General features: G+C 47.4%; 1 protein-coding gene across 5 annotated transcripts in view; it reads left to right on the top strand.

Annotated features, from left to right (window-relative positions):
• The window catches only part of SELENBP1 (selenium binding protein 1), a 49835-nt gene extending 42801 nt beyond the window's left edge, over positions 1-7034 (top strand). For all 5 annotated transcript variants that reach the window (XM_043535503.1, XM_007068118.4, XM_037883076.2 and 2 more), the window contains 5 exons: positions 672-750; positions 2834-2955; positions 4440-4532; positions 4977-5095; positions 5898-7034. In XM_043535503.1, the coding sequence (XP_043391438.1) occupies positions 672-750; positions 2834-2955; positions 4440-4532; positions 4977-5095; positions 5898-6060 (576 nt within the window). In that variant the 3' untranslated portion in view covers positions 6061-7034. The remainder of the gene's footprint in view (positions 1-671; positions 751-2833; positions 2956-4439; positions 4533-4976; positions 5096-5897) is intronic.
• Positions 7035-17834: the final 10800 nt, after the last annotated feature.

Genomic DNA, 17834 nt, shown 5'->3' on the forward strand with positions numbered 1-17834 from the left:
TACTGTATTTTCCCTGCCATGTTCTTTATGGCCTGTGCTAAAGGTTTCTGCAAGGTAATTATGTTGGCGAGATATAGCCCCAGTTCCATAGACTGCACAAAGCCTCCTAACCCATCATGTATATATCCCCCTGTCCCTGGCCTATACCTAACAGTTAGGTTGACTTAGCTACATCGCATAGGATGTGAAACATTCATACCCCTGAGAGACTTAGTTAAGTCGACCTAAGCCCTGGTGTAGACACTGCTAGGTCAACTGATTCTTCCATCAGTCTAGCTCCTGCCTCTCAGAGGGGTGAATTGATTAACTACAGTGATAGAAAAACCCCTTCTGTTGCTGTAGCAAGTGTCTACACTGCAGCAGCACAGTTGCAGTGCCGTAGCTGTACCACCGTAGTGTAGACATAACTCCATGGCTGTGCTCCGAAACCTAGGCTATTGTTGAGGTCCAATGAACAATGCTTCTATTTTTAGTATTGACAGATATATAATCATTAACTCTGTGTTTCTAGCTAGTCACCTATTTGTTATTCACATCAATTGTTAACATTTATTTGCAGTACCTTTGTATATGCTAGGTGCACACTATCACATGCTTATTCTGCATCTCCCATGTATAATTGGGTTCTTGCTGACTTATTGCAAGGGAATATTATGTTTACTCTTGTATAGAATGGAAATTGGGCAGCAGAGAAGGTGGTTCAAGTCCCCAGCAAGAAGGTGAATGGTTGGCTTTTTCCTGACATGCCAGGTTAGTGTAAGCACGTTTCAAAATTTTCCTTCTCATGCTTTGCAGCTGGGCTGAGCATCTTGTCATTGAATGACAAACACTTTTTGCATGAAGCATATGGAGGAGCTTATCAGTTATACAAGGAGTTTGGCATACCTTCAAAGACATGCATGTGTCCCTCCAAAGAGGGACTGGCTTAGAATTGCCAATTGCATACCTATTTGTGTTAAGATCTCCCAATGTGTATTATGAGTGGGAATCTGGCTCATCTTGACTGACGCTATAAGGAGGTGGCCCGTGTCTCTTCCTATGAGAGATTCTTTTGCAGTGCCTTTTGGAGCACCCATGGGGAAAACATGGTGGGTGCTGAGCACCCACCGGCAGTCCCCCTATCAGCACCCCCCAGCACCTCCCGCCTGGTGGGCCCCACAGATCAGCACCTCCCACTCCCTCCCCGTGCCTCCACAGCATGCAGGAGGCTGTGGGGGGTAGGGAGAGGAGCAAAGACACATTGTGCTCGGGGGAGGGGGTGGGAAGAGTCGGGGCTGAAGGGCTGGGGCAGGACCTTGAGGGAAGGGATGGAGTGGGGGTGGGACCTGGTGCAGAGCCGGGGGTCAAGCACCCCCTGGTACTTTGGAAAGTCAGCGCCTGTGACACCATGTATCTGCCTGTTATCACCATCACACAATAGTTGTCACATTCTCCCTCAGGTAGCTGGTTCCCCTGGAGCAGATTTCTGGGATGGTGAATGCCAACTAGTCCTATATTTGGGAGACCCCTTTCTGTATCCAAAGGGACTTGAGGGCCTCTCAATTGAGATCCCAGTCATTGGTTGGTCAGGGGAGAGCTCATTTCCAGTTGGACCCTTTCCTTTAAATCCATGCCTCCGGTTCCCCCACCTCTCCAATTTAATGACCATAACATCTCCTCTTGCAGTTTTCTCCCCCTGTCCCTGCCTCCAATAGTGGAAATTGTGGCTGTAAAGCAGTAGCTGGAAGCTATATGCTGCCGGCATGTCTCCCCAGCCCACGAAGGACTCACTGCCACATTGAGTCTTTTCCAGGCACAATTTTATTCTCCTTACATAAAACTTAAGCAATACCTCAAAACAAGGCCATCCTCAGCCCATCCTGGGCTACAGCTCCCAGGGGCTTTCCCCCTTTTTCTCTCTCTCCCTCCTGCTTCAGGACTGGAGGCCATCTCCTTCTTTAGCCCTCCTCCAGGCCATTTGTCTGGAAGTTACCTTTCTCCAGCACCTCCCAGAACAGCTAAGAACCCTTCTGCAGCTTCTCTCACTACCAGAGCTCTTACCCTTTTTAGGCATCCCAGGACCCCTCCCAGCTGGGCATAATAATTAAATAGCCACATGATCTCTAGCTGACCAGGATCAGATGGAAAGGGAGCCAATGAGTCACAGATGAGGCTGGGCCTGAGTCTCACAGACGGCCGGCCAGCCTGTGACAAACTGGTTGCATTGTTTTTGTCTCAACCTGAAGGTTTGATTCAGAGCAGCACAGGGCTTCCTATTCCTTCCCAAAGCAGCTTAAACACACTGATCCTGGAACAGGGTTGGGTTTGGATTCTCCAGCATAGTACCTCTGGTCTGGGCCCATATGCAGCTTGCTATATTCTGTCACCAGCTGCTGACTGGGAATGTTCTAGGTTGAAGAGTGGCTTCTGCTCAGCCCTGCTTGTGAACTACCATGCAGGCGATAGGGTTTGGCTCCTCCTCCCAGGTTGGCTGCTTGAAGCTTGACAGACAGTGGTCTCTAGAAAGAATGTGGGAGTCCCTGTGTCTTTCAACAGGAACTCACAATAGTTGTGTTCTCCAGGGAGTGGGTTGATCCTGGCTGGAATCCTGGTAATTAATGAGGGCCGAAAAGAGATCTGGAGAGGAAACTGAATAAATACAATGATATGGCTGAGACCACCTTTTGCATTGGGCTTGGGTTTCATATCTGAACAAGGTTTGTTTGATCTGGATCTGCGCTGATGCTCTGTGACTGGGGTTCTAACAAAGACAGATCTATGGCCATATGATCCTTGTCACTGTCTGCTGATCTCTGTGTGTTTCCTGACTCCACCTTTGACTGCTCTCTCCAAGGTCTCATTACTGACATCCTGATCTCACTGGATGACAGGTTCCTGTATTTCAGCAACTGGCTCCATGGAGACATTCGTCAGTATGATATCTCTGACACTCGGAAGCCCAAACTGGTGGGACAGGTAATCATAAATCATAAAAGTGGCAGAATCATAAAAGTGGCAAAGAGTCCTGTGGCACCTTATAGACTAACAGACGTATTGGAGCATAAGCTTTCGTGGGTGAATACCCACTTCTTCAGATGCATGAAGAATCATAAAGGCTTCTATTACTAGGTTGTGAAGCTGGGGAACCCCATCTCTTTAGGGGAGAAAAGGACAGTTTTCTATTGCATAGGGGTTAGATGGTCAATTCTGTACCCTCATGGCCATGTTCCTTTCATACATGTGTGATGGGTTGCGTCACAGAAACCCCTTTGGGATTGCCACCTGATGTGCTGGGACTACCTCTGAGCCCATTTTCCCTGCCAGCTTGGGACTTCAGTACCTTGCCTTGTTTGAGCCAGACACGTTTGCCTGCTGCAAACACAGATCCAAGTCTGAAACACGTCCCCAACAAGCTGCAGGCATAACTGAAAACAGCTTAAGAAGTGCTCCTGTCTCCAGCACTCAGATACCCAGCTCCCAATGTGGTCCAAACCCCAAATAAATCCATTTTACCCTGTATAAAGCTTATACGGGTAAATTCATAAATTGTTTGCCCTCTATAACACTGATAGAGAGATATGCAAAGCTGTTTCCCCTCCCCCACCCCAGGTATTAATACATACTCTGGGTTAATTAATAAGTAAAAAATTATTTTATTAAATACAAAAAGTAGGATTTAAGTGGTTCCAAGTAATAACAGACAGAACAAAAGTAAATTACCAAACAAAATAAAATAAAAAACGCAAGTCTAAGCTTAATACAGTAGGAAACTAAATGCAGACAAATCTCACCCTCAGAGATGTTCCAGTAAGCTTCTTTGACAGACTAGCCTCTTTCTAGTCTGGGCCCAATCCTTTCCCCTGGTACAGTCCTTGTTCCAGCTCAGGTGGTAGCTAGGGGATTTCTCATGACTGCAGCCCCCTTTGTTCTGTTCCACCCCCTTATATATCTTTTGCACAAGGCCGGAATCCTTTGTCCCTCTCTGGGTTCCCACCCCTCTTTCTAAATGGAAAAGCACCAGGTTAAAGATGGATTCCAGTTCAGGTGACATGATCACATGTCCCTGTAAGGCTTCATTACCCACTTGCCAGCACACAGGTATACAGGAAGATTTACAAATAAACAGAGCCATTTTCAACCAATTGTCCTGGTTAATGGGAGCCATCAAGATTCCAAGCCACCATTAATGGACCATACTTTGCATAATTACAATAGGACCTCAGAGTTATATTTCATATTTCTAGTTTCAGATACAAGAATGATACATTTATACAAATAGGATGAACGCACTCAGTTGATTATAAGCTTTGTAATGATACCTTAGAAGAGACCTTTTGCATGAAGCATATTCCAGTTACATTGTATTCACACTCATTAGCATATTTTCATAAAATCATATGGAATGCACTGTCACAACACGGACACCCTGAAATCTTTGTGGCACATCCTCTGGCTTACAGGTGTTCCTGGGAGGCAAGATTCCAAGAGGTGGGCCAATTGTTGTGGTGGAAGACCAAGAGCTGAACTCTCAGCCAGAGCCTTTTGTGATCAAGGTGAGCAATGCAATGCAACCACTGCTCCATTAATACTTCTCTACTGGCAGCTGTCTCTTGGTGCATGCCAGCTCCTATATGAGTGCCAGCTTCCTATATGAGTGCCAGATTCTGCACATCTTACTGAGGCAAAACTCCCATCCAAGTACAATAGGACTTGCTTGTGTAGATGCTGTGGAATCAGGCCCTTTCTGGCATAACCCAGTCTGTGTATGCACAGGTTAGCCAGGAGCCTGTATCAGGCAAGCAGTCAGTCTCGGTTAGAACTGCTCCTTGCCCAAATGCAGGGGTTCACCACCCCATGCATTCAGGAATGCTGGTTGTCAGATGTTCTGCCAGGAGCAGAACCTGCCATGCTGCTGTACTCCCTCCTGTTGCATTCTTCTTCCCTTGTGATGCCACTAGCAGCTTATAAACCCAGGTCTTGTTTTCCTGTAACACCAGGGGAAGAGGGTACAAGGTGGACCGCAGATGATCCAGCTGAGCTTGGATGGCAAGAGACTGTATGTCTCCACTTCCCTCTACAGTGCATGGGACAAGCAATTTTACCCAGACCTTGTCAAGTAAGAAACCTTTCTTGGATGGGAAATCCCAGGGCCAGCCATAGGCAGTGGGTGATGTTTGCACCACCTCCAAGGGCACATGGATGTGTGCAGGAGGACTGGCTTTATTAGCTCATTGCACACTACTAACTCATATCAGGGTTTCACACACTAGTAAGAATCAGCCCACACTTAATAGGCACAACAGCCTCTGAGCATCTGCAAAATTTAACGTCTGATATTGAAATCATTCCTCTAGTGGTGGGGGTGTGGAAGAATTCATTAGATACTAGTATTCTGAAGATGACCTAGCCTACAGGAAACCTGTATTGCTTCAAAGCACCCGCAAATACATGGTTTTTATTACATAAAGCAGATGATTTTCCACATGACCACATGAGGGCATGGTGCGGCTTGCCTATCACCTGCAGTTAATGCATAAGTGCACATCTAGTTGTAGTCACTTCCCATTCACTGGCAGCTCTAAGTCAAGGTTTTCAATGGAGCAGTGTAACTCTCCATAGGACGCTTCTGAGTGTGACCCCCAGGCCTTTGTTGGGCGGTTCAGTGTACCTGAAGCCTTTGCCTGTCACAATGGGCACTACAGTCTGAGTCCCAGACCGAAACCCCAGTGTTTCAAACACCCCTGAATACTGGTGTGCCGAAAGGTTAAAGCTGGGGGCTCGTCTCCACTCTGTCTAAAAGACCTTTTGGTTAACTAGAAAATCTGGAAGAGAAGAACAAAGTGTAGGAATTTCTTAAACCAGGACACAGCCTCTTTTTCCCCCTCCCCCCAATGTCTGCTTTCTTGTCCCTTGTTCAGGGAAGGCTCTGTCATGCTGCAGATTGATGTGGACACTGAGAAAGGTGGACTGAAGGTGAATAAAAACTTCCTAGTGGATTTTGGGAAAGAACCTGATGGACCCGTCCTTGCTCATGAGATCCGCTACCCTGGTGGAGACTGCAGCTCTGATATCTGGATCTAATTCTTGTGTGTGGGTGCCTCTCTCTCTCTCTCTCTCTCTCTCTCTCATCCTAACTATACGTGTGAAAAAGGCATAGGTAGGTCTGATCTGCTGGGGTTCTATCCACTACAGATGTCTAGATTTCCATGGGTGCTAAGCCAGAGAAGCCATGCACCTGCTTGCACACTCCTGGCTGAGCCAGCCAAGTGAGTGTGTCTAGCCATGAAACATGATGTCTTACTTCTCTGCCCTCTCCTGTGGCCTGTCTATTCACTGATGGTCATAAACTTCAAGGTGTACAACTCCCTGTGTTGTGGGAGTCCTGATAATCATTTGTAAAGAGGGATTCTGGCAGCTGCCTTCATGCCAATGTCTCCTAACAATGCTACAGACCTTAACATCTGCTAGACTTCCTAAATTGGCAGAGTTAGTGGAGGGTGTAAAGCTACAATTTTGAGCGTATACAATTAGGCTTAGAATTAAATTCTTCTCCACCCCAGTCTCTGGGTCTAATAATAAGGAACCTGTGATCTGCGTGCTCAGAGCTGTAGTCAAGACTAAATACAACAAGCCCCTGAGCCACCACAAGGATCCAACAGCTCTTTGAGATGACTAGAGTTATCCATTTTAATCCCATACAAGAGAGTGGTGAGAACATTGTTTTTTCTCTTTACTGTAAACTTTAATCATTCAAGCTTTAGGGCTTGTCTGTGCTCAGACATTAAATGGATTAAGGTGGGGTGCAAATTTAAAGCACAATAACTGAATAACTGCATGTAGGGACATCCTTATTCCAGAACAGAGAACTTGTTTCTGTTTAGCTTAAATCACTTAGTCAATGCCCTATTGCACAGCACTATATAAACAGGATTTGATTGTAGACTGCAAATTGGTGTCTGTTTCCTGAAGCTGGATTGTATTTCAGTTCTTGTGCAGTAATGCAGCACTTAAATTGCTTTAACAAACAAATAATAAAATTGTTCTTTGCACAAGCACATCATAATTTTTAACTCTTCCGCGTCTTTCAGGGAACAGAAAAATGTAAGATGGTGATTGTGAATCATGTGTCTGAAAATCAAGAAGACCTGTGTGCCTAAAATCTCTTATGGGGGAGACTTTCCAAAATCACTTTAAAAAAAAAATCCGGAAACCAGCTGGTACAAGGTCTTCCTGTTCCTAAAAAACAAAGTATATTTGTGTTACTGCAGTCAAAGTCACTGAAACATAGCATTTGTCTAGTAACTATATTCTCTGTTCCTGATCAGTAAAATGAGGATAATGGCACTTTGCCATACCACTGTGAGAGTAAGGGACTGGGGCATAGGCAGTCTTGCCTAGCAGTCACGGCTGGGCTAAAGTCTGCCCACTGGGCACAGGAGTTGCCAGGCTGGAGTTGGAGGAATCACAAGGCCACGTCCCATAAACAAGAGTCAGGGTTGGTGGCTGGGGTCCAAGACCGGAGATCAGAGGTAGTACCAGGTTAGAATTGAGAGGAAGGAATCAGGGTAGAAGTCAGGCTGGAGTCAAGACCAGAGGATGAGGCGAAGTCTAGCATTTCAGCAGGCCAAGGTCTGTGTAGCTGCCCAGCAACTTCATGGGGCAACCCCTGTGGTTAAGTAGCGGTAGTTGGCCAACCAGAGGGCCACGGTGTACTGTCACTCTGGGTCTCATGGGCAGTACTTCCTGCAGCGCCTACTCTCCACAGCTCCCTGGCTGTACCTCTGCATGGCCTCCTAGTGGCACTGTGGGATTATCAGCCGCCCCCGGGTCCTTACACCAGGGCTGGGAGGATCAATACACTAATGATTGTGAAGTGCTCAGATAGTACAGTATTGGGGGCCATATCGGTCCCACAGACAGAGGATCTAGCACAATCTAGTTGTAACTGTTATCTGCATGATCCCTTCAGTTCTCACAGGGTTGATCTTGACTAGGATAAAAGGTGTGTGTAGAAATCGCTGTGTCGCTCTAGCATGGCCTTTAACACTGGTTAGCTGGTCAAGTTGATGTTAAAAGGACATTTGGACTTCACCTTGATCAACTATCGCATCAGTCTAGCATGGATAGGGCAATGTAGTGTTAGAATGGGGTAACTGAAACCTTCTAAATACACCTTTTAAATCTTGGTCAACATGATCCCGGTCCCAATAAGATATTTAATATGCTCTCTACAGTTGCTCTGGTTTACACTGGTATAAATTTAGATTAAACCCTCCATCTAAACAGGATCTAGTTTCTACTCTTCCAGCCCTTTGCCATGGGCTTCCTAGACAGTGGTACTGAGCTCCCCACAACCTCGTCCACATTCCCATCCTAGCACCCACAGGTGGAGCCATGTGCACGCTTTGCAGCAAATGCTCTCTGTGTCTCTTGGACTCCGCTAGCTTTGGTTCCACTTGTTCCAAGCCTCTTGATGGGATGATGCCTTCTGGATGATTTTTTAGTTAGAGGGTTTTTTGTTTCTGCAGTAAGATCAACTTTGAATTAAAACCTAGAGACAAACGTCAGCTCTTGACAGCCTTCTTCTGTGGGCTCCTGGATGTGATCTGCCTCCCTGGGCTGTGATTGAGCTAGTGACAGTAGGAAAACACTTCAAAGAACAAAAGATCTAACGCATACTTCTCGTTTAGCAAGCTGCCAAGGTGAAACCTACAACTGAAGTAAATACGAAGTCCAGTGTTCTGATTTGGGGAATGTTCAGGAATTTTGGGGTGGGCAGGGAACAAAGTCTTTCACATTGATCTTAACTCGGGGCAAATAACTTACCGGCCATTTAATATGTCAGCATTTGCCACTTATTTCCACAGAGGTCTGCCCTAATGGTAGAGCGCAGTGTCTCAGTGCACCAGTGGTAACTATTGCCGGACACGGAGTATTCTTTTTAAACGGCAACCTATGTTCGCATGTCACCTGCTGCGATCAGCTGCTTCCTAACATTGCTCTTCAGCATCCTCTGCCAGGCAAGGACAAGTCAGTGAGGGCTGGGAAGACGCTGCAGCAGCCAGCGAGGGGGAAGAACCCCTTTGGAGTTGGAGGCGTCCCTCTGCAGAGAATGAACCTTCGGAACGCTGGCACGCCCAAGCCTGTTGACCCTGTTTTTGTTACAGAGACGTGGTGGCTGCACTCCATCACCGCTTTCAGTTCCCCAAATCATCGTCACCTTAACCTTCTTGCCGGAGCTCTGCCAGCTGCTTCTTTCTCGTCAATTACGCTGGTGGCACACACTGAAATCTCCACTCCCCCTGGAAGCCTGGCATGAGTCTCGCGCCCCCCCCCCCCACTATCAAGAGGGAACCACTTCCCTTCTGCCTGTGGGTGATACGTAGGGGGCAGTGAGGCAGTTAGTTATGAGCTGTGTTCTGACGGTGCTCAGGGAGCCTAGTCACGGAGCACGGCCCTACGGTGCTGAGTGCTGTGCGGACACGTAACCGTGATGGTCTCTGCCCCCCACACCTTACAGTCGAAGTATAAAATGATACAGCGGGTGCATGGAATGGACAGGGAGCGCATGACAGCCTGTGCACACAGCACACCATTACCAAGCTTTCTGTAAGCATCATGAGAGAGGAGAGATTTGAAGGAGGCCCACGAGATGGCCTCGTAGATTTTCTTTGCAGGGGGAGCTCCTCCCATGCGTGAGGGGCAGCGTGGGTGAAAGCGGGACAGCACTTGTTCCAGAATTTAGCAAGTAGGTAATGAATGCCACCATCCCTGGCAGAGCTGTTGACCCGTCAGTAATAAAAGAGAGGAGAGGTAGGTGGGGCTAGGCCGTGAAAGGGAAGACAAGTCATTTGTGTTTGATGCATGGAGAAGGGGAGCCGGTGCAGGGCTGCAGAGAGAGGGGTGATGCAATCAAAGGGGGCGGGGGCGCCAGAAAAGCCATCTTCGCTGCAGCATTTTGAATGGACATGCGCAGGGAGCAGGATGGGATTCATCCAGGCCAGAGAAGAGGAGGATGCAATGGCTGATGTGGGCCCGCACGGGAGCTCCAGTAGGGCGGATGACAAGGAAAGGCCAAATCTTAAAGTTGTGATGCTGGAAGAACTGGCAAGATTTAGACGCGTCCTGAATGTAAGGATGTAGAGAGAGGGCCGAGTTGAAGGTAGGGTGCCCAGGTTATGGGTCTGAGTTAGGGTTGCCAACTTTCTAATCACATAAAACCAAACACCCCTGCCCCACCCTGCCCTTTCTCCTAGGCCCTGCCCATGCCCTGCCCCTTCTTCACCAGCCTCTGGGAATGCAAGCACTGCCTCCCAGGCGTACTCCCACCCCCAGCTTCTTTGCTCTTTCAGTACAGGTCAACAATAGGCCCACACCAACCCCCACATCCTCTGGAGCACCCAGCCTGTTCCACTGAACACTCACAGATCTCTTAGCGTCTCTCCTCCGAAAGGAACAGCACACACCCACTGACTCGAATCACGCTGCATAACACACAGCACTCACATGTATTTATAGTGAAAACAAGAATAAGTTTATTAACAAAGAACAGATTCAAGTGACAGAAAGTAAAACTTTTGGAAACAAACCATAACACACTTTTTAGAGCCTAAACTTAACTCCCAAAGCATTCCCCTGTCCCTACAGGATAGCATACCCCAAGACCTGGTGTTTCCCAGTGTTTTCAACCAGTTTGGGTGAGCTCCCTTCTCATAAAGATCAAGCCTGCTGGCAGCTTGGTCTCCCAGATGGAAGGAATACCTGGGGCTCACCTGCACAGCAGTTATAGTTTCAAAAGTTCATTCTTACTCCTAACCAGGAACAACCCTGTTTGCTTTTTCCTGCAGCCCCCCACAATCTATTGATTAACATTTTGCTCAGAATGTAAATGTGGGGCCCTTGTGAACCATTCAATACTTACTCAATTTGTACGTGACCAGCCAGAGTGAGATAAGCCCCTCTTCCCCACTGCCTCAGAGGAGTGTGTGGATCACCTTTGGGTGACCTGCCTTAATTCAGAGACCCGTAGAGAATAATTTTTAGCATATAGACATTGCTAAGGCCCTGCTTAATTTGCAATACTGCAGAAGTTGCAGATCCCGCAATATTAGGCTTCCATCGCAATTTTGATTTTAATTAGCTTACTTTGCACAGTCCACAATTTTGCACACATTTTGAGGTTTGCAACACACACTTTTCCCCCCATTAGTACAGTAGAACGCCGTTTACCTGAGCTGACAGCAGCTAGGACTCTGGCTGTCAGCCCCGCCCATTAATGACTCTAATATAGCTACAGCAAAATGTCTGATATCAAAAAGATTAGCAGGCATAACATAATAGTTGAGAGTTTATATTATTCCAGCAAATTTTTCTTAAACAAATAGGTCTTCTCTGGCTTTGTCCAAATTACCGCAATTAATACAGGTCCATTATTACTTTTCTACGATTTTCCATGTCTTGTCCACAACTCAGCTGCAATTATTTGAAAATCTTCCTGCGATTCAAGTAGGGCCTTAGGTATTACTCTTCACAGCTGTTCCATACATACATCTCACAATGATTCTGCTGACCAGTGCATAGGCATGGACTCTGTGGGTGCTCTGTGGCTGGAGCACCCACAGAAAAGAAATAGTGGGGTGCTCTGCACCCACCAGCCACAGCTGTTTGGCAGCACCCCCAATCAGCTGTTTGGCGGCGCACCCCATTAGGTGATTGGAGGCGCCAACAAACAGGTGTTTGGCAGCAGAGGGAGAGGCTTGGGGGAGGGTGAAGAGCAGCAAGCGGAGGTGGTCTCGGGGAGGGGGCAGAGCGGGGGCGGGAAGAGGTGGTGTGAGGATGGGGCCTTGGGGGAGAGGGTGAAGTAGGGGCAGTGCCTCAGCCAGAGTGGGGGTGGAGCACCCCTGGGGAAAAGAGAAACGCAGCGCCTATGGACCAGTGAGACACATGCTTTCATCAGAGACTTTATATTACATTATTTGGTAGACTAGTATGTAAATATCAGACACAGAGGATCCCTGTAACCCTTATGTTCCCCTCTGCCCTCTGCCAGTTGGCATTAAGGGGTCCTTGGGCCACAACGAGACCAGCCCAGGTTGGTAGGCAGATCTGTGGGTCATCAGCCTCAGAGGGTAAATTAAGTTCTGCTTGCAAATGAGATCACCCAGTGACAAGGTGTAGAGCAATGGCTCTCAACGTTTGCAGATTACTGTATCCCTTTCAATAGTCTGATTTGTCTTGCATACCCCCAAGTTTCACCTTACTTAAAAACGTACAAAATCAGACATAAAAATACAAAAGTGTCTCAGTTCTGATCAGTTGCTTCCTTTCTCCTTACCACCATAAAATAAATCAATTGGAATATAAATATTGTACTTACATTTCAGTGTATAGTATAGAGAGCAGTATAAACAAGTCATTGTCCATGAAATTTTGGTTTGTTCTGACTTCACTCGTGCTTTTTAGGTAGCCTGTCAAACTAGGCAAATATCTAGATGAGTTGATGTTCCTCCGGGAAGACCTCTGAGTACCCCCAGGGGTACAGGGGCCCCTGGTTGAGAACCATTGGTGTAGAGGAAGAAGAGAAGGGGGCCAAAGACAGAGCCCTGAGGAACCCCCATAGGAAACTGGAGGGATGATGAAGAGGCTCCTCTGAATTAACCAACGCTGAAGCAATGATATTGTATTTGCCCTTCTAGCAATGAGCACAGGCCTGGCACACAGGAAAGTTACAATGACATGAGGTAGAAAGGAGATTAGAACAGAACAAATATGTTTGCAGCTTGCTGGAGGGAGAAATGACCTTAAGGCTTATGCTCTTGCTGTAAAAAAAAAAGAGAGAGCCTGGAAAATTCAAGCCCTGAGGCCTGAACCAAAGTCAGCACTAGCTAGGCTATAAGCAAATCAGGCCCTGTCATAAAGCAAATGCTTGTTTACACATTCACTGTCCGATACATGAACTTGGCAAACACATGCCTGGCATTGCTAAAAACACAGGCACTCGTAAGAACTCCTAGGCACTAGGTATTCACATAAACACGTTCCACAAGACACCCAACATAAAGTTGTGGTGTGGACACATTCCTGGAAAATGGTACAGAAACATACCAACCCCAAAGACAAGGATGGGAGGACAGAAGTATGAATGGGGATGTTTTGTTTGAGCCAGCAGGTACAAGGTGTACGGTTTGTAAGTAACCGTCTCTGAGCTGTCATATGTCACTTGTTTGTATCGACGTATAAAAGGAGGGGCGCCTTTGTCCGGCCTAGGGGGCAGCAAAAAGTCCAGCTGCTTACTGAGCTGGTCTATTGTGACGGGTGTACATGTGTGAGCGTACCTGTAACCATTGAGCCGGGGCGCTGCAACCGCGCTTCGTTAACACCTTTCTGATCCCACACACCATGTAAAATCTCTACTCCTAGTCTGGTTTCATCAGCAAAATGCAGGGCTAAGTGCATTTCAGCCAGGAGCCACTCACTTGAGCATAAGCCAAGGAGACAGGAGCTCTAGTTCTGGCAAAGCACCGTCTCCAGCTTTATGTTTGTTTGTTTTTTAAATCCTGACCAGTCAGCAGCTTTCAGAACAAGTGCCAGCTAGTGATGGAGTGACCTCCAGGATGTCTGGCACTCAGATAGACACCTTGGTAGTTGGATGAAGACCCCTCCCCTCTGCAAAATAAGGTGCCCATTTTTAACAGCGAGGGTGATTAGCCTTTGGAGCAACTTACCTAGGGACATGGTGAATTCTCCGTCACTTAGTCTTTAAATCAAGACCGGATGTCTTCCTAAAAGGTATGCTACAGCTCAACCAGAAGTTGTGGGCTTGATGCAGAAATTGGATGAGGTTCTTTGGCTTATGTTTTGCAGGAGCTCAGGCTAGATGATCGTAATGATCTGGCCTGAAAGTCTGTCTAAATGGGGCTTTGGAGGGCAAAACTAGGACCTCTGTTTCAGGGGGTTTCTGATGCTCATCCTGGAATGAAAGAAAACCTGCAGGACAGTTCAAACATTTTTCAAACAAGGTTGAGCGAGAGAGTTGGGAAGATTCTGATTTTATCCAGACTGTGTTCACCCTAGTGCCATGGGACTATGAACTTACTATGGGGAATTGGTCAGCTTTAAGGTTGGTATCCATGTCAAAGATTCTGGAACCCATGTTACTTATTCAAATAAATTATCAATAATTGTCAATTGTCAACTTTCCTTCAAATCGAGCAGTGTTCCTGTCTGGCCACGAGTTATGGGAGGACTACAGAAAGGTTGTGAGGACCACCAGGTGGGTCATGCAGTTGTCTTTTTGATCTGACCCAGGCCCAGCGGCCTGATGTCTGGGGAAGACAGAGCCAAACCACCCAGGTTTCCAATTTTATACATTTTATTAATTAAACGAAAGCATAAAATAAAGTCCAATAAAATAAAATAAAAATAAAATAAACAAATCCAATTAAAAGAAAGTGAATAAAATCAAATTAATCTAGTTTGCAGGTTGTGGGAAGAAACAGTTCCTTGTAAGATTTGTGTAATAATTTAGCAAGGGGTAGTTTTCTTTAGCCATCAGCCTCAAAAGCAATAAGGTATTCTCACTCTCAATGCCACTTGATAGATTTATGTTTCAGCCAAATAGCAGATACAGGGAGGGTCAAATTGCTCCCAACTTGAAGGCAATATGGAGACTACATCCCTGGCAAATCAGAATGAAGCACTCCCCATTTGAAATCATGGGCATCACTCAGAGGGGTTTGATGACATAAACCTCCTTGTTCCAATAAATTTGGGCCCGAAAAGTCCACATATCTGTAAGTATATCTAGTCAGTCAGTAGGTCTATAGGTAATCTGAGCCATGTGAGGTCACGTGTCAACCCACGGACGTCATCTCTACCATCTTACAAAAGCCCTGACTCAAAAAGGATCTAAAAACTGCAAAGTTAACAAAAAATTGGAACTGAAATTGTAGAAAAAACACTAATCATACATTCCTTCCACCCATGCACTGAGAGAGAGTTCCTGTTTCAGACAGATGCTAATAACTTCCTCTTGCATCTTTGAGTATGCAGTAGCTCAACTTTGAACAGCGTTTTTGGCACATGCAATGTGGGTGAAAAGTCAGACTTTTGCTTGGTCAGAGCCAGAAGACTTTAAAATCAAAATATTGGGGTTTGATTTTTTTTTTTAAATATATTTTTGCTATACAACGCCAGTCTGCCTCACAGCCAACACTAACCCTGGGCTTATGCCTTCTCAAATGTCCCAAGAATCAGCACTCTTGAGTTGGATTTGGTGTCCCTTCACCGTCACTTTGATGGTTAAAGGATCCACAGCATTTTGAATTTCCAGCATGAGTCGCTTATTTTGGGACTTTGTCACACCTCCATCCCGGATTAGGGCCCAGGCAGGCCTTGGCTCCTTAGACTGCCTGACCTTAGCTGAACATGCGCGTTCATGTCTAGCACATGAAAAGTGCCTACGTTTTAGTCTTATAAATCTCTGGTGTTTGCACTGGTGTAATGTCCCTAGCTGGGTTCTGGACACAGAGGCAGCTGATAGAAAGAGATGACCTAGGAGTTCTAAATTCAGAGCCTGATTCGGGTTCTGGGGATCTGATCCTGACCTTCTCACCTGGGCGCTGGGCCAAAGCGCCTTCCACTCCCTGTGTGAGGCGCTCTACTTCGGCCTGCCTTCTCTAACGCGGACCTGGAGCCACGTGGACATTTCAGAACAAATAATAACAAAACCCTAACAAAACAAACCACTCCAATGCACAACCGGGAGAGGATGAGCGAGAGGGAGCCGTGCACGACGGGGTTAGTCATATTGCTTAGCTGGAAGGTGCTTAGATACGACAGCAGTGAAGGTGGGGTAAGAACAGAATAGACTGTTGTGATGGAGATGCCGGGATTTTCCCCGCTGTGCGCAGGAGGCCTAATGGGTGCCGCTCCCAGAGGGGTAGGGGAACCCAGGTCCTCTCACTCCGCCAGGTTCTGACCCGGGGAGGCTGGTTTCGCTTTGTTCACCCTGGTGGTGCCTTGCGCCAGCCTCAAGTCAGCTTCCCTGGATCACGGCTTCCCTCCCGCTGCATCCCAGCCAGCCACCATCCATCCCTGGAAAGTGTTTTCGGACTTCCAGCCCTGGTCCCATTCTCCAGGTACTGCAGCTCCCCCGTTCAGCCTTTTAAATGCCACCTCCAACCCCAGCATGCTCGGTATGGGCGGAAGGGTGCGGCCTCCTTAGCCAAGAGTTGCTCCTTATCCCCCTCCTGTCCAGTGCAGGGTTTATATACCCCATCACACACCCCACAGATGTAGGTGCCAGGTTATTTCCGTGCCCCCCTAGATCTTGCTGGCAGAGGAAGGGGGAAATGAGGAGCCACTGATGCAGGGGGAGATTGGCTGTGGGCAAATAGCTTCCTCCCGGTCCAGTACCTTCTGCATAGGATCTGGAGCTGGTTTAGATGCTGGCTGCCCTCCTGCTCCACCCTGTTGATAGAAGGGGGCAGAGATGAGGGGCAGGGCCCCACCCAGCTGCTTGCTGGGGTATATTGAAAACGGTGTAAAAAATTACAAGCTATCACCTTAAATCCTAAGGGTTTTCCTGGTCCTGCTTGCTGACCAGGGGGCTCTGTAGGGAAGCATGTGATCAGAGTCAGTTCTGTAGACAGACAGCCTACAATAAAGTGGGGTGAGGTGTTTTTAGGGAGCAGCCTGCTTTGTCTCTTTCTGTTTTTGATTCTTGTCTGTCAGGGTTCTGAATACCAAGAAATAAAGTCGTGTTACAACGCAACCTTCCAGCAAAGATATATGTATGTTTTTATCTAACCTCTCTGTTTGTAGTCCATGATCATACGACTGACCTTACTTGGGCCTGCTGCCCTGCTACCACACCCCTTTGGGGAGCCATTCACACCAGCAGAGGTGCCGTCTTCCTGAGTTCGCAGGAAGTGCTTGACCCCCCATTCCGCCCCAGCCCCGCCCCCACTCCACCCCACCCCTTCCCCCAGCGCCAGCTGCATGCCGCTGAACAGCTGACCGTGGTGGGCAGGAGGTGCAGGGAGGGAGGGGGAGAAGCTGATTAGCAGGGCTGCCGATGGATGCTGAGCACCCACTGTTTTTTCTATGGGTGCTCCAGCCCCGAAGCACCCAAGGAGTCAGCACCCGTGCACAGCAGCGTAAAGTGGGTGTAAAGCGCTGGTCCTTGCAGCCTGGCAGCACTTGCTTTGCACAGGTGCCAGGGCGGTGTTGCCAGTGCTTGTGATCTGTGGTCTTTCTCCTGAAGCACCAGCTCCCAGAGCCACATGACTGTGTGAGGATTGGCACTTCCACTGTTGAAACAAAGCATGGCCCTTGTATTTTTAGAGAAACACTTGATCTCTAAAGGCCAGAAACAGACAGACACAACCCCACAAGGCAAACACAACCCCACCCACGCTTTATCTCAAAAATCATGATTAAAAATACTCTCATCATTTTGGGAGCAGGGTTCTGATGTGTTTTTTTGTACCACCCCACATCCCAAGCCTTCAAAAGTCCTGAGTCAGGCCTCCAAAAATAATGAGATTGGCGTAAAAACAATGAGTTTGTTTTTTAAAAGAATAAATTTGGGCCTTGCATTATTCATCTGCTGCTTTCTGAGCTTTTCGTGTGCACTGGGGACACGTTTGCATGCCTTCCTCTGCAACCAGGAGAGCTAGAGACAGAACGAAAGCTGAGCGGCTCCTCTAATCCCATGCCTCCGGGAGCTGGGGCTTTAAAAACAACTCCAGATAACGCTGGTTTTGGATGCATGGTGCTGTCCATGGCGGGTCAGAGAGACCGGCTTTATAGTGAGGGATGGGGTGGTGTGTCAGTGCCTGGCTTTGCAGACA

Source organism: Chelonia mydas, chromosome 24 (genome assembly GCF_015237465.2).
Source record: "Chelonia mydas isolate rCheMyd1 chromosome 24, rCheMyd1.pri.v2, whole genome shotgun sequence".
NCBI classification, from domain to species: Eukaryota; Metazoa; Chordata; order Testudines; family Cheloniidae; genus Chelonia; species Chelonia mydas.